The sequence below is a fragment of the Octodon degus genome, unplaced genomic scaffold (genome assembly GCF_000260255.1).
Source record: "Octodon degus isolate 3935 unplaced genomic scaffold, OctDeg1.0 scaffold00093, whole genome shotgun sequence".
Taxonomy (NCBI): domain Eukaryota; kingdom Metazoa; phylum Chordata; class Mammalia; order Rodentia; family Octodontidae; genus Octodon; species Octodon degus.
The window spans coordinates 1,262,664-1,282,962 of NW_004524669.1; the positions used below are offsets into that span (position 1 = coordinate 1,262,664).

The 20,299-nt window shown below is 38.2% G+C and overlaps 2 protein-coding genes and 1 pseudogene across 6 annotated transcripts in view; 1 reads left to right on the forward strand and 2 right to left on the reverse strand.

Moving 5' to 3' along the window:
* Nucleotides 1–297: 297 nt before the first annotated feature.
* Nucleotides 298–9,501, reverse strand: Orc6 (origin recognition complex subunit 6). Of its 5 annotated transcripts, none has more exons than XM_023722725.1 (7): nt 9,061–9,501; nt 7,938–8,067; nt 6,131–6,294; nt 3,642–3,731; nt 2,334–2,446; nt 1,717–1,782; nt 298–520 (listed from the first exon to the last, which is right to left on the reverse strand). In XM_023722725.1, the coding sequence occupies exons 1-7, from the start codon at nt 9,123–9,125 to the stop codon at nt 393–395; spliced, it is 756 nt and encodes a 251-aa protein (XP_023578493.1). In that variant the 5' UTR covers nt 9,126–9,501; the 3' UTR covers nt 298–392. The 5 variants fall into 5 exon arrangements, with proteins under 5 accessions (XP_023578493.1, XP_004638040.1, XP_023578496.1 ...); XM_004637983.2 differs by having other exon boundaries at nt 1,717–1,785; nt 9,061–9,499; XM_023722728.1 differs by lacking the exon at nt 9,061–9,501 and adding an exon at nt 8,835–8,993 and having other exon boundaries at nt 1,717–1,785.
* Nucleotides 4,353–5,532, reverse strand: LOC105743034 (annotated as a pseudogene).
* An 83-nt stretch (nt 9,502–9,584) lies between the features above and the next one.
* Nucleotides 9,585–20,299, forward strand: part of Vps35 (VPS35, retromer complex component) — a 32,265-nt gene continuing 21,550 nt past the window's right edge. The window contains exons 1-5 of the mRNA XM_012516171.2: nt 9,585–9,657; nt 16,148–16,246; nt 18,041–18,137; nt 18,974–19,097; nt 20,117–20,299. Coding sequence (XP_012371625.2) covers nt 9,655–9,657; nt 16,148–16,246; nt 18,041–18,137; nt 18,974–19,097; nt 20,117–20,299 — 506 coding nt within the window. The 5' untranslated portion in view covers nt 9,585–9,654. The remainder of the gene's footprint in view (nt 9,658–16,147; nt 16,247–18,040; nt 18,138–18,973; nt 19,098–20,116) is intronic.

Sequence of the window (20,299 nt, forward strand, 5' to 3'; positions counted from 1 at the left end):
CAGCTAAATTTTGAGAATTAAAAAGGGCAAAGATTCCTTCAAACTAATGACAAGTGCAACTTGAATGCACAAAAAAAATAACATTTATTAGTTTAGGCTGTACAAAACATTTACTCAAACCAAAACAACTGCACAAAAATTTAAGTAAAATCTTGTATTCTCAACAGGACAGAAGACTGCCTTCATCGTCAGACACAACAGAAATGGCTCCCATTTCCTGTTATGAGACAGCCAGTCCTGTGGGGATCTGAGGTGTGAGGCACTGTAGTGATCTAACGTTGCTTATGCAAAAGGGAGCCCACCGCCCCTAACTCAGATCTAATAATGGCTTATTCCTGGAGGTGGCAGTAAACTATAGGGGTCTGTAGCACATCCCAGGCTGGAAACTAAAATCACTCTGCTATAGTCTTTTGAGCACTGGCAGCATTTTCCAAAATTTTCCTTTTCCATTCTTCATAATCCTGTGTTACATCTTCATCTTTCTGTGACTTATGTGGGATTTCTTCTACTTCCTTTATTTCTATGAGAAAAAGAATGTAATTTCAAAATTTTTATGTTTAGAAATGAAGTAAAAGTAAATTTGTATAAAGTTATCTACTGCAATTAATTAAGGTAGTAGGAAATAAGATAATAAAATAAAATGGCAACTCTTAACTTTTTTCTCCTCCTTATACTCTTAGCATTCCAACAACATCAGTTAAGACTTGTCAAACACTTACTTTATGCTTAATGGGCCCTGAACATCAAAAAAATACTTTTTTAAAAAAATGTATTTGGTACAGGGTCTCTAGTGATCCTCCTGCTTTTAGCTTCCCCAGCACTGGGATTACAAGAGTGCACCACTACACCTGGTCTCAGTGGTCAGCTCAGCACGCCTGAGTCGGGGCTGGTGTGGCATGTGGTGCTGGGGATCTGACCCTGGCCCCTGCGTTTGCCTAAGCAGGCGCTTAGTCTGCCGTGCTATCTCACTAGCCCTTGAACCAAACGCTTTAAACTGCATCTCATTCTACTCTTACCACAATACTAATGAAGTGAGTGTTAATAGTACATTTTGTATTAGCATATCTCACAGAAACTGTGACTTTCTTAAACTCACACAGCCAGCAGGTGGTATTAAAGTCAATAAAAGGCCACCAGCCACATTGTCTTTGTAGATGGAATGCCTATGTAAGCAAACAAGAATTTAACCAGAAAACATTTTTTGTAACAAAGAAAAATGAAACAAAACAAGCTTCCACCAGGCCTGGTAAAAGACCTCCCATCAGGGCATGCCCAAATACAGCAGATGCACAGCCACAGACCATAAAGTCATTTCTTCACTTTGCTTCCAGGTTCAGCCTATAAAAGTTCACTGAATCTCTTTGAGCAACCCGAGTCTCTTTCTGATTTGAGTGCTGCCCAATTCATGAGTCATTCTTTGTTCAAACTCTATTACAAACTTTACTTTGTCTAACACTTTTAATTGTGGTAGACCTGTACTCAACTGTGGTAGACTTGTACTCTGGCTGTTTGGCTTCTGATGTCTTCTTAATTAGGCAATACTTCTGTTACTTCCACTAATCATTGCTTGGAAGATTGGTCTTAGTAATTGGTCAGGATTTATTTCAAGGTTGCTTTTGTCAAGCAAGCTATTAGAATTGCACAGGACTAGTCACTGCATTTATTGCAGTGCACTAATTTCACTATCAGTATGAGTACAGTGTTAGTAGGACTTACCCTTTGCCAACGATTCAACCACTGTCTTCTTTTTCTTCTGTGGAGGACTAGCTAAATCTCTAAATTCTTCTTTAAAGAAAGAAGAAATTAATGGGTTAATTTTTCTCCTCAATTTTAGTATCTGGCCATATTTTAGCTCATAAACAAATCTTAGGTACATTGATGGGACAAAGAGAAGACAAATGATGTTGCCCTTAACTTTTCATGCTGCTTCTCTTGTCAAACTCAAAATTCACTTATCTCCTATCTTATGTATATGCAGAGTGGCATTTAACATCACAACATGCCACAGAATCTATTTTCCATGGATTCATGGAATTATAGCTTTCTAAACAGTTCCTACTTTATTTGAAAAATAGAAAAATCAGGTTTTTTTCACTAAAAACTATCTGGCCCACATTAAATACAGAACTCAGAAAGCAGTCAGGGGGGTCGGGGAGATGGCTCAGTGGAATAAGTGCTTCCCTGGCAAGCGCAAGGGGCCCGAGTTCAATCCCTGGTTCCGCAAAAAAAAAAAAAAAAAAAAAAAAAAGTGACTTGCAGAAAGCGGTCAGTGTACAAGTTGAAAATACCTTTTACCAGCAAGTCTACATGTTTTTAAGCTACAGAATACTCACTGTCAATCTGCTGTCCAATCTTCTCCAGTTGCTTACAAAGTCGATCAAATATGGCTTTCTTTACACCGGCCATTGCTACCATTTTGTTTTTATCCACTTTTACCTTTAGAATCCTATAAAAGAATTTCAAAAATTGCTTTTTGGGGACTAGTCATCTTTTTCCTTGGCAACCAGATTATAAACATTGTTCTTCTTCCTGTATGTTTTATTAAAACCGCCCCAATCTAGTTTTCCTTTATTCCACAACTATTTCATTAGTCAGAACCATGAAAATTTGCCATTTTAAGGTTTTTATCTAGTTAGGTCTTAGTTTGGAGTTAAAATATACTTGGGATCTATTTTTTAACAAATGGGGCAGATAAATTATATTTGCTGTTGAGTTTCATACCTTTTAGAACTCTTTTTACTAAATCTCAGATGTTAACTTGCAGAATGATAATTATAGTAATTTAATTGTTCAACTCACTTTAGCCCAAGCTGCTTATAATACACTAGAGGATTAACACCCTTTCACCTCCTCAAAAACTCCTCAGGCTTCTACAGCAAACACTAATAAAAATCACAAACTTCTTATTTAGAATCACAGACCTGTCCACTCCTCTCTTTGCTCAAAAGTGGGGCTATTTGACCATTTGCAGTTTTCTGCAATTTTCCTACTCTCCTTTAGGGGAAATACACATGTATCTTTGTTGATTTAAATAAACATTTCCTATGATTCAGGCCTAGGTATATGAATACAGTCAAACACACCAAAAATTACTGCCTAGGTAGTGGGAAACTTCTTTATTCTTTAATGGCCAACTATCCTGTACCCTCGCCCCAGGAAGATATCAGGCAAGATGACAACTTTTTTAGAAAAAGATATCAACAGCCACAAATAGAGGTAACAATTCAGTATAAGCAGAGATAACACACTATTTTAATAGAATTTACTACAGAAGTTTTGTTTTGTTTTTTTTTACAGAGATGTTTTAGAAATTAATTGAAGAACAATTTCTGCTGGTACTTTTACATCACACATGACCATTATTCTGACAGATCATCACTTATAAAAAGCAGGATCTGAAATCAGAATACCACTGATATATAGGGCTACCACTGGGCTACTTAACTTCTGAGAGCACTAGTTCCAAGATATCAACTATATTATAGGATAAACTGAAAATCTGGTCACTTGGCCTGGAATCCTAACATTATTTATAGAGGAAAATATGCCAAATTGAAGACAGCTAAATTAGAATTAATCTTTGGAAATTAAAAACCCCATTTATAAATTGAAAACTTTTAAAAATTAAAAGAAACATTTACCTGCATGCTGAAAGTAGTGCAGCAGTGGTGAAAAGTGGCCTGGATAAGTCAAGATCTACTTGCGGTGTCTGGTGAAGACTGGACTCATAGCTAAGGATGAGCAATGTTTACACTCATTTGACATAATTTATTTTGTGAGTATGATCAAAATACATTATATACAAATAAAATGCCACACATAAAAATGAACTTGCATGCTGTACAAAACAGTGGGGTGACTATAATTTACAGTAATATATATGAATCACAAGAAGAGAGGAGCTCAAAGACTCCAAACTCCAACTAGTGATAAAAAAAAAAAAAATGGAACTATTATTTATCCTGACTTCATCAGTACACATTATATACTTATATTGAAATATCACACTATCTCCCACAAGATACAATTAATTGTTAATAAAAAATTTTTTTTTTACTTTTTATACAGTATATATTTTATTTTTTTACTAATACATTCTCATAACACAAAGGCAATTTAGTGAAAGAATCTTCCTTTTTGATATTTGCATCTTGTGAACACAGAACTTATGCATTAAAAAAATGTGTTTGGATAACAACAACAAAAAGACAAAAAAAAAAAATTGTCCTTTTTTTACAGGTGGACATTCAAGTGGACCTAATTAGGTTTTCTTTTTAAAAGCCTCCAAAGACACAAAGCAGCTATTAAAACCTAAGATGAATAAAAAAAATTTTTTTTCACTAAACTAACTACTAGTCTCCAGCACTAGTCTGTTGTTTCGATGCAGGTTCGTTTCTTCTCTTGCTCTTTTCACGGGTCCAGCTGCACCATTTTGATCATGTTCTTCATCACTATCAAATTTTGTTTCCTTGACCTGAAACTGTGTTTTTCCTTTACCAGACCCAGGCTGGGCAGCTTTTCCTTTTCCTTTAAACGTGCGATCTTTTGATTTCCATTTGTTTAAAGATTCTTATTGATCATCTATGATTTTTTTCAAAGCTTCTTTTTCCACTTCTCCTTCCCATACTTCCCATGTCACTTCTTTGTTCCTTAATTGCAGGCTGCCATGATTTGCATCTTTGGCTTTATCCAGTGCTTCCTTGGCTAATTTAAGTAGAATTATTCCCTCTTTTGCTCCTTTGACAAAGTCTATCCATTTTATTTCACCATGATTTGAGAAAAGGGCCTGCAAATCTTCTCTACAGGTCTAATCCTCTATGTCACCTGAAAACTTCAGCAAGCAGCCAATCTTTTCTTCTAGAGATTTCATTTCAGCACCTGCTGCTAACTTCTGTTTTTCTTCTTGCTCTTGTTTAGCTCTTTAGTGTCCACTTCATTTTGCCTTCTTGCATTTTTCATTGCAAAATAATCTTCCTTAAAAGTATTAGCAAGTGTCTATCTTTATTCTTTTTGCCCAGAGTTTCCATATACTTCTTAGCAGACTCAAGGCTATCAAACACAATGAATATTGATCCCTTAAATGCTTTGTGCAATGTTTTTCTCATCTGGATATTTAATACTTGACCTTTATCTTCTAGCCACTCTTTGATATCATCAAGGGTTGCATCCATTGGGAAGCCTTTAATATAAACAGATCTGGTTTTTACATCCCTTTTTATAATCATCAGTTACTTCTGGGAGGGGTTTGTTTGGAGATCTTCTGACTTTAGCTTTATCTTCACTGATCTCCATGAGTTCTGCTTTAGATTTGCTCATTGCTTCTACTATTACATTAAAGTCTGTTGGTAGGCAGTTGAGCCTGTTGAATTTTACCATTATTTCCAAGGGTACCAATTGATCTTCATCCAATTTGATCTGTTCCTTTAAAAATTTGTACTGTGGCAAACTGAAGTCTCCAAAATAATACTCAATTTGATGACAGATTTTGGCCTCCAGAACAGCCATTTTTTCATTATCACCATTTTCAGCCATTGTGGTTACAAGGCCTGGTCCTGCATGCGCACCATAGGTTCACTAAAAACGACAAGACCTCCTCACTAATTAAAAAAAAAAAAAAATTTAAAGGCTTAACATGGAAATGTTACCTGGTTTGATCTTTTTTTTTTTTTCTTCACCTTTTTTTGGTACCAGGGATCGAACATAAGACCTTGTGCTTACCAGGCAGGTGCTTAAGCCATTGAGCTATCTTCCCAGTTCTGATTTTTAAATCTGTATGCATATACCAAATTATCACATCATACTCTTATCAATTAGTACAACAAAATAAGTCATATTAGAAAAAAAAATTTTAAGGCAAAGTATTATTTCAAAAGTGACTGAATATGCAAGACAGAACTTACAATGTTTTAAAATGCAGGAGATTAGTACTGTCACTTTAGCATCTTAATTTTTCCCTTTTTTGGGGGTACAATATCAGAGATTGAACCTATATTTTCACACTGACCTACATCCCCAGCTAGTTTCATTTTGAATGGTTTTTATTTACATTCAAGATGAAAAATTAACTAAAATAGATCACTTAATAATTTTGCTTTATCAGTATAAAATTTAAGGCCCTTTATGCCCATACCTTTGCAGTATCTTTGAAGCCATGTTGACTGCTTCTGTACAACTAAATTGTACAGCTAGGTCTTTTATTCCAATATTTGAATTCATGTCCAGCAAACATTCAAAAGATTTAAGACAGCTCTGATACATCTTCTTGTTCAATCCAGAAAGCTTAATTAAATAAGCCTTTGAAAGGAAAAATATATATATCTGAAATTCTCTACATTAGCACACTTTAAACACTTAATATGTAGTATAAGCTTTTCAAAATTCTGCGGCAAGTCACGCTGCCTAAAGGTTTAGCTACATTTAATAAAAACCCGTAATCACCATAAGAGGGCAGTAATGCATATTGTCCACAGCTCACTTCGAAATAATTACATAGTACCAACATCTAAAGTGTCAGAAATGGGCAGGCCAGATAGCTCAGCAGATTAAAGCACCTGCTTAAGCAGACGCAGGCACCAGGGTTCAATCCCTGGTGTGCTGTGACAGCTCCACCCACCGGGGTGGGCTGAGACAGAGCTTGAGACTGGGCATGGTGGTACACACCTGTAATCCCAGCGCCTGGGAGGATGAAAACAGGAGGATCACTAGAAGTCCAATCTACGTAGTGAGGCCCTATAGACCCTGTACTAAATACATTAAAAAAAAATAAAGTGTGGGGGGAAAAAAACACTGAAGGAAATAGAAATGATTGTTTCTCAACAAATATGACATTGGGAAAATTTTAGGGAAAAAGACTGAGAAAAGGGATAGGAGTAGAAAAGAGGGAGTGTGTATATGAAGAGGAAAGGCAGACCAGATAAACAAGTATAGAAACAACTGCAAGAGAACCAGCTGTCTGGGAGAGTCAGGGGGAGATTCTAAAAAGATGTTAACAAGTTACAAGTGTGTGTGTGTGTGTGTGTGTGTGTGTGTGTATGGTCATCACATACGACAAACGGGTTTGCCAGAGCATTCTTGGAAAAACCAAATGTTGCATCATTAAAGCCACAAATTCTTAAACGTAGAAGTCTGATGAGTGAATATTGTAGTTTGAAATTAGGGTTTAAGAGAAGAAAACTTTAATGGGAGACAAGAGCTTTGCTTTAACATTTAGACCACTTAATGAGTGTATCTGTTATGACAGACTCTGTGTTACGAGCATTATATAATCATCATAATTCAGTGAAAGGGCCGGGGAGATGGCTCAGTGAAATAAGTGCTTCCCTGGTAAGCACAAGGGCTTGAGTTCAATCCCCAGTTCCAAGAAAAACAAACAAACAAACAAAAAAAAAAACGAATCAGTGAAATGGACATTTTTATCCTACTTTATGGAGGAGGAAACTTGTGGCTCACACAACTAGCAAATGGTACTAAGATATGACTTCAACACATGACTCCTCCTGACTTCAAAGCTGCCTTTTAAATATTGTGATGTTAAAAACTCATACATGTTTTAATGTATATACTTTAATAGACTACTGCTAATAGCAGCATAGAAGATGATCTCTATGAAAAAAACCAAAAAAAACAGGAAACTAGATAATACAGACACTGCCAAAAGTATTTTTTTCCAACATGACAAAATGATTCTTTTTTGACACAAGGTAGTATAGGCTGGCCTCAAACAGCGATCATCCTGTTTCTGCCTTCTCAGTTCTGGGATTACAGGCATGCTCCACCACTCCTGGCTTGACAAAATGATTCTTAAATTTATTTAGAATATGAGACTTAACCATAAAAATTCTACAACATGAGTTTTTGATCCGGGTCTAGGCCAACTAAAAATTAAAATGTAAGGGTTAATATTTACATTATTTGGACATTCAATGGAACTCACTTACCTTGTCCAAGGGGCACTTCATACAGGCAGCTGCAAGGTCCAAGCACATGATGGCATTGCTAGTTTCTGTGGTATGTGCAGATAGACCAGTACACTTCACCTGAGACAGCCGCAAGTACTCCTCTGCTTTCCTAGTATAAGGGCAATGTGTTCACTAAAACTCTTTCACATTAGTTTGACCAGCACTTCAAAAACAATGAACATAACCAATGTTGAACTTAATCCTACATTTATTTGGGGCCTGGGAATGAAATGTGTATCCTCTGAGGAGGGGAATGTGCCCTACACAGCCAATGCCCTGACTCCAGACCTAACTATTGCTAAGTGCTGTCAGGCAAGATCAAGTTCAGCTCCCCGCAAAACAATTCTTTTCTTTTTCCATTACAAGAAAAGTGGAAACAAACAGAGAAAGCGAGCAAGCAGGGTTTTCATTAGTGGTATGCAAACTTACAGCACAGGATAAAAACCGTGGGGGCTTGTAAAACAGATGCTGGATCCCATCCCGTTTCCTGTTTAGCAGGCCAGTGTTGCAGCTCAAGACTTTGGATATCTAACACGTGCCAAGAGGATACTGCTGTCGCGGGCCCAGGATCCACACTTGAGAACCACAGTTCCTCGCAAAGATCTTTATCCTCTCAAGGTTTCTGTCACACCCTCTTCCCGCCAATCTTCCCATGGCTAGCACTGTTTATCAATCAGGTCAAGAGAGCAATGTCTCTTTCGGGGCCTTTCCTGACTTTTTATGAGAAGTAGCGACAGGTTTCTACTCTGTGGCTTCAGTACGTCAACCATTCTGCGTATAAACTCCGACATGGTTCTTGCCAGGACCCCAACGACAAGCTCTCAGGTAGTCCGCGGAAGGACCCACGTTCTCTGTACTCACTCCTCTGCCCACTACCTGCAGCCCACAGGGCCAGTCGTTCCCGAGGACTCTACAGGCGCTCCTGGGGCTCTCACGAGAGCCCGTGGTCGTAACCTACCGAGGCCTCAGGCTCACTGGCCCCCAGCATCTCAGTCAAACCTGTCCGAGCCATTCCACCGGAAAGGTGCAGACCACCCTTAAGCACAGCTCTGGAGCACCTAGCAGAGCCCCCCGGGTCGAGGTCGTGCCCCGGCACACTCACCTCATCACACTGGGGTCGGTGAGGCCCAGGCGAAGGGCGAGGCGTTCGATTAGTCCCGAAACCATGGCGCCAGCAGGAGCAACCCGCGCAAACAGCTGCTGTGGAACGAAACCCCCGCGCAGACGCGGGGCTGACAAGTGAGAAGCGAGCCCACCCCCGGCGCATCTGGATTGGCTGGGGCAAGGCACTGCGATCCACCCACACACCAATCCCGGTCTTGTTCTGCGCGCCACTAGCACTTAAGCACGGCGGACAAAATGTGGGCAGACTGCTCCTTTCCTGTTTCTTCTTTTGTAACAATCTCTTTAAATGTCTCTCTTTCCTCCTGTCTGTCTTTGAGCAATAGTCACTGTCCTGCACCAGCCCGCCCACTCACACTATGGAGCAATTACCGGGTACCCACGTCCATCAGCCCTAGCGTTGAGTGACAGGGGCGATAAACACGCGAGACTTGTCCCTAGAACGAGCCAATCGAGGAGCCGTCTGAAGGTTGAGGGCGGGGCTAGGGAGGGCGGGACGGGAGCCTGGGCGTCACCTGACCCAGGAGGCTCCTAGCGCGGTGGGTGCTCCTTGCTGCGGGCTTCTGAAGTCGCCATGGTGAGTGTTGAAGGGACTGTGGGCCCGACTTCACCCTTCCTGCAGCCTGGTTTTTCTCCCGCCGGACTCACAGTGGGCGAGACAGGGGCTCAGCAATGTGGTCGAGGCCAAGGCCAGCCCTGCCTGGCCTGCATATAGGGGACAAGCGAGGGAGGCCGCAACCGGGCGATCCCTGCCGCGGTGGGCGGCGGCTCCTGGCCTCTACTCTTGGTCTGAGAGGAGGCCGCCACGCCGAGGGGAAGTCTCGCCCGGGAGACTCTAGGTGTCTCTGAAGGTCTGCGGCTGCCTCTTAGTGGAATCACCTATTTCCCTTCCCGGATGGGAGCCCGAGTGCCGTGGCTGAGCTGCCTAGCAGGTCGAGGGTCGTGTGGGACGCCGCAGCCTCCGAGGTGGCCCCGGGACCCGCCCAGGTGGTGCCTTTCCACTTTGGTGCTTGCTTAGCCGTGTCAGACGGTCCCAGCGCATTTTCTTTGCCAGAAATATCCTTCAAGGGAGACCCTAGGTTTTCTTCTGCAGTAGTGTTTGTCAGCGAATTCTAAGCATCTGCTTACGTGAATTTCCTGGAAGAACTCATGCTTTTTTCAGTTAATCCTGACAATCGCAAAAGAGACTGCTTATTTCCTTTCGCGTTTGTTTAGTAGGAACCCTAGCGCTACTCGTTGATGGAATCTGTTTTACTTGATGGTAGTAGTCATTCTTATTAGGGCAGCCAATCCCCGGTGTGGCTTTGGCTAATAAACTTGAACTTCCTCAAAATATGAATTCTGGGTTTATTTTCCGCTAAGGCAAGTTGTCCTTTGTGTTTTATTAGCGTTTGATATAGTTTGCACCGCACAAATACTGTTTTGGATGTTGGCATGCCAGTTTTAATTTTCTCATTATTCTTTCTAGACAGACTTGTGAAACCCTACAGCCTGGGCCCACATTTGAATATAAATGTTAGTAATTTTTTTTTTTTTTTCCTGATACCAGGGATCAAATTCAGGACCTTGCGCTTGACAGGCAGATGCTTATGCCACTGAGTTATCTCCCTGGCCCACGTGTGTTAGTAATAGAAACTAACCAGGATTAAAGCTTGGAGTATAATATTTGCACATAACATATTGCCATAAAAGATGATTTTTTTTCATTTCTCAGAATTTTTACAACTGAGAGTTGATGTATGACCAGTGTAAAATTTTAACTTAGGAATTTGTCTGTTTCTCAACATTTATGTGTTGACATTCATAGTTTTTTAATACAAGCTTTTAAAATTTTCTAATCTTTTTAAAAATCTTGTTAATTGAAGATTTGTTTTACATGCCAGTTCTGTACTGGAGAAACTAATGCACCAAACACAGTTCTGTTCACATGAATTTTATTGGGAAAAGAAACCTGTCTGTTGATCAGTACTGTCATAGCCATCCTGTCTTAATGGCTTGGAAGGTACTAAGTCTTGAGTCTCATGTTTGGATCTGAACACAAGTGTTGGTCATTTTGGCTCTTCCCCATCCTAAGAATCAAAAATCCTGTTCAGTATATCAAAAATCTTGCGTGCTTTCAGTGTCATTGACTGCTAAGTACTGGATAAGTACTGTAAATAGAGACATTTAATAGAATGTGAGAGTTGCTTCATAACACTGTTAACTCAGTGTTTTGGTGTCAGAGAGGGAGACAGTTTTGCTTGTGGAGCTTAGGAAAGACTACAAAAAGGATGTGAACAAACACTAAGAAGAAGGGGCAGAAATTCATTAGGAAAAGAAGGGACATTACTAGTAGATGAAACTGAGAAGTATGTGTTCATAGTGTGTGCTGTCATAGGATTCCTGGGGTATGGGTAAATTATTACAAGTTTGGTATTCATATTATGCTTGCTCACATTCTCTCTCTTTTTCTCTTTCTCTCTTTGTAGTGCTGAGGTTCAAACCTAGGTGGTTGAGCCTGCTAGGCAAGCAAGCAGTCTATAACTGAACTATATCCCCAGCACGTATTGTTTTTAAGTTCCCATCTTGTCATCGTCTTTAATTTTCCCTACAAGGGGCCGGCCATATAGCTCAGCAGGTTAAAGTGCCTGCAAGCAGGCCCAGGGACCCGGGCTCAATCTCTGGGCCTGCCATGCCGCCCCACCCCACCCACCCCCCACCAGGGTGCGCAGAGACAGCAATTGAGATGGGGCATGGTGGCGTGCATCTGTAATCCTAGCTCTTGGGAGGCTGTAGACAGGTGGATCACTGTGAGTCCGATCTAGTAGTGAGACCCTTAACACCCTGTAAACCCTTCCCTAAAATACAAAAAAAAAGACTAAATTAATTTTCCCTACAAGTTGCTTTATTTTGATTTGGGTTTTCTGTTTGAGACAGGATCTCCTTCTGTAGCCTAAGCTGGCCTTGAACTCAGGATCTTTTTGTCTTTGCCTCTGAGTGCTGGGATTATAGGCCTGTGCCACCATGCCTAGCTCCCCCTATAAATTGTTAATTTGTGCCATATCATTTCTTAAATAGAACTTTTATTAATATGATAGAATTCTGTGTCTTTATAGGACTAGTTTTCATTTTACAATTATTTTGCATTATATTACTAGATTACATGTGATAATTGCAGCAAGTGAATGGGGAAATTGACTAACAGTTTGCTACAATGGATGGAGGTTGTTCCTTATAACAGGGAGAAAAATACTGTTACTTGCCAGGTGTGGTGTTGCATGCCTATAATCCCAGCAACTCAAAAGAATTCCCATGAGTTTGAGGCCAACCTAGACTATATGGTTCAAGGCCAACCTGGAGTACACAGCAAAACCTTGTCTCAAAAAGACAAAAATAAATACGCTCTTACTATATCTATTTTATAGAAGAGGAAGCAAAAGCATATTGTTTAAGCAGTCACTTCATAATGACCTTACTTTCTTTGCACCTCATAATAATGTAGATGTGGGCAGGCTGTTTGCAGCCCTCAAGCTAAAATTCTTCTATTCACAAATGTTAATTAGATCTTGATTTTATAGTGTTTCTTTGGTTGCCGAGCTGTTAAGTATAGAATCATTTGCCATGAAAATCCATGTTAATAAGTAAAGAGATACTAGTTATCTGTCTTGTGTTTAATGCTAGGATATTAAGTTGTTTTGCTTGTGATTCCAGATATCACAAGTAACCTTTAGAATAGCCATTTTTAGCATAAGTGCATTGTCTCAGTAATGTGTAACAGTATATTTATTATTTATTATTTTATTTTTGCTCTTTTTTGTGGCTGGCTCAGCCTGCCATGTGGGTGGGGCTGGTGCAGTATGTGGTGCCAGGAATCAAACCATGGCCTCTATGCTTGCCTAAGCAAGTGCTTTAGACTGCTGAGGTATCTCACTGGTCCCATTATAGCTTCATGTTTTCATTTGTTGGCTACTTTATAATAAGTTTTCTTATATCATGTTGTACATTTTATAACTTTAAGCTCATTTGATGCAAAACAAAAGAATTTTGCTAAAATTTTAATCATCCTTTTTTGAAACATTTTTCCAGTTATTTTATACAAATATTTTTGAACTGTTTATGATCTCTTTTTTTGCCAGATAATAAAGGTTATTAGACATAACAGCCAAAAAGGTATAAACAGCGCAGAGTCCATTGAATGGTGGATGAATAAACAAAAGTATATACATGTGGTAGATTGTTATTTAGTCTTAAAAATGATAGAACCTTTAATGTTGTAAGGATGAACCTTGAAGATACTACACTAAGTGATATAAGCCAGACACAAAAGGAAAAATATTGTGTTATTTCACTTAATAAAATAATATTAACACAATATGTTTGGTGTCTAGAGTAGCCAAACAGAGAAAAATAATTGTCTGAGGAAGGATGGGGTGTGTTAGCACATATGGTTGGTTGTTTTTAAAGAGAATTAAAAAATTAGAAATGATACAGAATTTCACTAAATGATAGAAATTCAACAGTAGTTGTTATATTACATGTGTTAATGGATACATTTGGAAAGATGAAAAAATTCTGGAAGTGGAAGATGTAATTGTAATTGTGTAAGTGTGAATATGATAAGTCTAGCTCTTATAAAATGTCATGTGTCACTCCATAGCTGTTAATTGACCTTTCAACTTAAGGAAATCCAGCGATTCTAATTACTATTAAACCTGTCTCATCCAGAAGTAAGGAGCCCAGAAAATCTCAATGATAGTTTGGTTTCACTAAAGTGGGTAGAGTGCTAGCCTGTGATGAGTAAGTAGTACATTTTATAATGCTAGTGTTCTCCTTACCTCTGAAACTATCATTCTATGTTAATAGTTCTGCTATATAAAGTAATGTTCTTTTTAAAATTAAAAGACACCTTACTTTTTCTTTGGAATTTATTTGTGCTTCTGAAGAAGAATAATTACAGAGGAACTCAGTTTAGTAAAATGTGTCCTGCAGAAAGTAATAAAGGGGGGCGCACAACATTGCTCAGTATTCAATTGCTGTTTTTCTGTTTCTAAAATTAAACCAAGAGAGTTTTTGTTTTTTACAAGCTATTGTAGTTTGGATGTGGGTTTTATTTTATTTTATTCTGTATTTTAGGGAAGGGTCTACAGGGTGTTCAGGGTCTCACTACTAGATCGGACTTATAGTGATCCGCCTGTTTACAGCCTCCCAAGAGCTGGGATTACAGGTGCTCACCACTGCACCCATTCTCAATTGCCATCTCAACATGCCCCAAGGGGCGAGTCCAGCATGGCAGGCCTGGGGCTGGAACCCCTGGCCCCTGCACCTGCTTGCAGATGCTTTAATTCGCTGACCTACTTGGCTGGCCCTTTGTGTTTTATATTTGTTAATTTTCAAATTAAATATTGATTTGATTGTCTTAGGTGTGAAATAGACCGAGGTTTAGTTTCATGTTTATTGGTCTGTGCTTTCTGCATTTTCTAACTCATTTAACAGACATTTGTCTTTCTTAAAATTAAGCTGAAATTAGCATAAAATTAACCATTTTGAGATGGACAATTCAGTGATATTTAATACATTTTTAAATCCCCTCAGAAGGAAACACTGTACTCAACAAGCAATAACTCACTCCATCAACCCTCCTGGTAACCACCAATCTGCTTTGTGTTTCCATGTATTTATTCAAGATTTTTGAAGTAAATAGAGTCATACAGTATGTGACCTTCTGAGTCTGATCTCATTCCCTGAACATGTTTTCTAGATTCATTCATGTAACATTTGTTAATATGTGGGGTGGGCTCATTTTTTTGAACTATAGGTCAAACTCAAAAGCTTTGCACTAAGCTGCATCCCTAGCCTTTTCTTTTTCTTTCTTTTTCTTTATTTTTTTTTTTAATTTATTTTGAGACAGAGTAATGCTAGGTTGCTGGGTTGCCCAAGCTGTGCTCAGACTTGAGATCCTCCTTCTTTGGCCTCTCACAGTGCTGTGATTACAAGCATGTGTCACCACATTTGGCCATATCATTCCTTTACATGGCTGAATAGTATTCTGTTGCGTTTCTGTACTATAAGTGGTTTATGCATTCATCTTTTGATATTTAGTCATTTTTATTATATGTAGTAAAATGTTCTAAAACCAGATTATGTGTGCATTGTATATTTGTATATATTGTACATTGGATCTCAAAGACTTAAAAATGACCATCATGTATAATTTTAAGGTGATGTATTTCTGTGATAGAAATTAAACTGTTAATATGGTATTAAGGAGTAGTTGATTCTACCTGGCAGCAAAAGCTAATTCATTTTTACAAGCAGGTTTTTGCTGATATCTGGAGAAGAGTAGACATTTTGTCCATTGTAGCTATATCTTTTAATATCGCTGTATATTTTAAATGATATAAATGAGGTATTTGAGGAGAATATCCTTTTTCATCTTCTAACGTAAGTCACTAAGAATTAATTTCAATTATTCGATTTCCAAACTGTTTAGTTCTTTGTCATGTATTGTCTCAGAGTGGCCTAAAATACAGATTGAAAAATAGTTGAGAGAGAAAGAGGGGCATTTAGAGATTTGGGTTAAATTATTACCTATTGCAGGAATTGGATTATCACAGGAATTGGATTGGATAGATGGGCTATGTTCTAGTTGGTTTTACAGCATAGTAACACAACACAGCTGTAAAGTACTATCAGGAGTTTATTTGATGTCAACCTGCTGAAAAGACATTAAGTCAGTTCAGAGTTGTCAAAATTTGACACATTTGTTTGAGATATGGAACTGGAATGAGGGTTATATGAAAGTTTTAAGACTATAACTATAGGGGCTGGTGAGATGGCTCAGTGGTCTAAAGCACCTACTTAGAACAAGCTTAGCAAAGCACAGGGACCGCGGTTCAATCCCCCAGCACCACATGCCAGCCAGCCCCGCCCTCTGGTGGGCTGAGCTGGCCCCACATACACACACACACAATAAATGTAAAATAAATAAATAAAATAAATTTTTTAAAAAGACTATAGCTATAGACAGAGATTTGTTGGAAAAATGTATTTGAGACATTAATGGAAGTATTTTTTAAAAATATTTTCAGCCTACAACACAGCAGTCACCTCAGGATGAACAGGAGAAACTCTTGGATGAAGCCATACAGGCTGTAAAGGTTCAGTCATTCCAGATGAAGAGATGCTTGGTAAGACTGAAAGTGTGATAGATACCAGTGTACATTGCAACTTTCTGAGGAAGCATCTACAATGTTTTTCAAAGTTATGTGGCATTGCTGCTTCTAGTAAATCTAGTTTTCAGTGTCTACCAGAATCTGTTTGCAGGCTCACTTCTTCAGGCCCCATGTGAACAATTTCAACAGAGAACCCTTTTTACTCTCCAATATAAATATATGTATAGTTTGAGATTATCTATTGTACTGGAACATAGGCTTAAAAGAATAAAAGTCCTGGGGGCTGGTGAGATGGCTCAGTGGTCTAAAGCACCTACTTAGAACAAGCTTAGCAAAGGACAGGGACCACGGTTCAATCCACCAGCACCACATGCCAGCCAGCCCCGCCCCCAGGTGGGCTGAGCTGGCCACACACACACACACACAAAAATAAATAAATAAATTTAAAAAGAAAGTGCTTGCCTTTTATTTATACTTGTGTGTCATTATTGTGTGTGTTACACTGTCTGTCAGACTTCGATTACTAGGCTTTTTGTTTCTGTACCTCAAATCTGGGTACTACTTGATACATAATATATACTCAATAAATACTTCCTGAATAAATGGATTTATTCCATTGACTTTGGGTATTTTGGTTTTTTTAGTAAGGGCCTACAGGGCCTTACTATGCAGATCGGACTCATAGTGATCCACCTGTGTTCAGCCTCCCAAAGCGCTGGTATTACAGGCATGTGTCACCACGCCCAGTCTCAATTGCCGTCTTAGTGCACCCTAAGGCTGGGGCCAGCACAGCAAGCCAGGGATCAAACCTGGCTGATGTATCTGCCTAAGCAGATACTTTAATCCACTGAGCTATTTGGCTGGCCCTTATTCCACTGACTTTGAATTATCTTGAAAGCTTTGATTTTCATCCTGAATAAATACATTTATTGTGAAAACTAACTTTAAAGTTATTCTTCCCTCTATTTTTATATTCTAAAACATATGTAATCTGTGTGGATACTTCAGGGGTTACATTTAAGCATTTGAACTAAGTAGGCTGGTAGTTTAAGCTTATTGCTGTGGTGATACCATTTTACCTTTGAAAAGTATCCAGGGCCCTGGGGAGATGGCTCAGTAGAATAAGTGCTTCCCTGGCAAGTGCAAGGGCCTGAGTTCAATCCCTGGTTCCCCCCAAAAAGAAAAGATAAGTATTGGTAGTTTCTGAAGTTTAGGATTATGCTCCTATATATTAGCTGTTTCGGTTTCCTTGCAAATTTGGAGAGAAAGTAACTCTTAGAATGGGGAAAAATAGGTTTGCTATTGCTTGTTTCTTTTTCTGTTACAGTGTTTACTGTGTCTCAAGGAATTGTTAATATTTATGAGTTAAATGGAATGGTAAGGATTTAAAGAACACAGGAGAAAAGCAGATTTGCATGGATAGTCACTCAGAAGAGTCCTTAACCTGTTATAAAGCGATTGTCAGAATAGCATTTTGTTTCAAAACCATTAGTGTGCCAGTACTCTGGATTGCAGATAAAATATGAATTAACAGAGCTAATTTACTAGCCTCTAGAGATTAAAAAGTTATAGTAAGGAGTTTACAATCCTAGAGTCCTAGTCTTGCCAAATGTTGAAGCACTCATGAGGCATCATGATCTTTCTCAGTAGAGAGAAAATAAGGAGAAACCAAAGTTGGTTTTTATGTAGTTAAAAGAATTTAAGTACTGTATACATTTAAAACTATGTAACCATCCCTTAACTTTTATAACCAAGATAAATGTTTCTTTCATTTAAATGTTCTCATCATTTCTTTTGGTGTTCCTGTAGGACAAAAACAAGCTTATGGATGCTCTGAAACATGCATCTAATATGCTTGGTGAACTCCGGACTTCCATGTTATCACCAAAGAGCTACTATGAACTTTGTATCTTTTGAATATTGAAGAATAAACATTTGGGTCTTACTTGAATTTTTTTTTTCTCTATTGAAGTTTTCTGTAGTTATTATATTCATTATATTTACCAAATGTACTTCTCCATGCAGATGTGTTAAGTATACCTCTATTTAATGGTTAAATATTTTTGTTCTACTGGCAATTGAACCTAGGGTTTCATGCATGCTAAGTAGGCATTCTGCCACCAAGCTAAGTCCTGAGCCCTATGATTAAACTTCTTCAAATGGGTTGTTACTGGATCTTAATATTTAGACTCTTCCTGAAGGATATTGAGACCATCAGGCAGTTGATTTTTTAATGATTAGATATTGCTAGGCAAGTCTCAGAAATGGAAAGGAGTTCATCATTTACTATTTCAAAATCCTTCAACAATTTGACAGGGAGCCATTATATTTGCTGCTTTGCTTGACTGAATATCTTTTAAAATATCTCTTGATTTGTCTGTTATTTCTGCATTTTGAGATAAGATCTTACTGTTGGCCCATAGGTGGTTAACCACTTACTTGCTCACTTAGAGATAGGATCTCACTTCGTTGCCTATGCTTGATCAAAGCCTCAGGATCCTTCTAACTCAATCTCCTGGATATTTGGGACTACAGGTGCATGCACCATGCCTGGCTGAAAATCTTTATTTTGAAGTGAGGAAAACCCAACTGACATTCTTGTTTTAAACACTTTACTTTAAGCACCCTCTCAGAAGACTAAGTTTAAGATAATCTAACCAATAGTTTTAATGTCTCCAAGTTATAATAGAGTTTTGTTTAGGTTGGCTTATCTTTATTTTAGTCCTTAATCATAATTTAAAGATATGGCTATTTCTGATGAGCTGCACTACTTGGAGGTCTACTTGACAGATGAGTTTGCTAAAGGAAGGAAAGTGGCAGATCTCTATGAACTTGTACAATATGCTGGAAACATTATCCCAAGGCTGTAAGTAATTGCAAGCTGAGGACCTTTATACCTGCATTTTCCACTTGATGTTATATACTTTTTTGGGGAAGAAAAAAAAGTTTAATAATTTAACCAATAAGTTTTAGAATAAATTTGTTTCTTATAGATACATAGATACATTTTAGGAAGTTTAGAATTAGCAAAAAATGGATCTGCTAGTTTAAAGTCCTGACTACTAGAAAAATTAATGTGGCAGTTGTTTTCTTCTTAGTATGTCTATTGGTGGTGTATGTATCTGTGTATAGGAATCTCCTCTTATCCAAAATGTTAGTTACTACCAGTCAGGGTCTAAAAATATTAAATGAAAAATTCCAGAAATAACTTAAGTTTTAAATTGCATACTGTTTGGAGTAATGTGATGAAATCTTGTATTATGTCACTGGAAATGTGAATTAGCCTTTTGTCTGTCGTATCTGCACTTTATATGCCATTTACCTGTTAGTAGAGGTCAGATCAGCTCACGTGTTATCATGCTGCTTGTGTTCAAGTAACCCTTACCAAGTAGCCTACCCAGAGCACTCACCTGATTCACTTGACTCCATGTAATTACATAGGCACTGTTCTGTCTTAACAGCATCCCAAGGGTGAGTACAACATGATCTGAGCGAGAGATCACATGTGCATGACTTGTTGTAGTACATTGTTATAGTTGTTCTATTTTATTATTGTTAATCTCTTACTGTGCCTTAATTTATAAAGTAAAGTTTATATAGTGTATTTGCAGTTTCAGTCATCCCCTGGGAATCTTCATATCCTATGTGGGTATGTGGGGAACTACAGACACAGATATTTAGAGGTCAATGGATATTTTACTCTTGCTTTGTTTTTTTATATTTTTAGTGCTTATATTTTAAATCCAATAATATTTCTTCATAATGTAAGAGAAAACATGATTTCTGTCTTATTTAATAAGTTTATATGTGGTATATTTGGGCATAATCATATTCTTGATTTGAATATTTTATTTCTAATCAAATGTCTCTTCATAATTTTCCTAGTTATCTGTTGATCACAGTTGGAGTTGTTTATGTCAAGTCATTTCCTCAATCCAGGAAAGATATTTTGAAAGATTTGGTGGAAATGTGCCGTGGTGTGCAGCATCCACTAAGGGGTTTATTTCTTCGAAATTACCTTCTTCAGTGTACCAGGAACATTTTACCTGATGAAGGAGAGCCAACAGA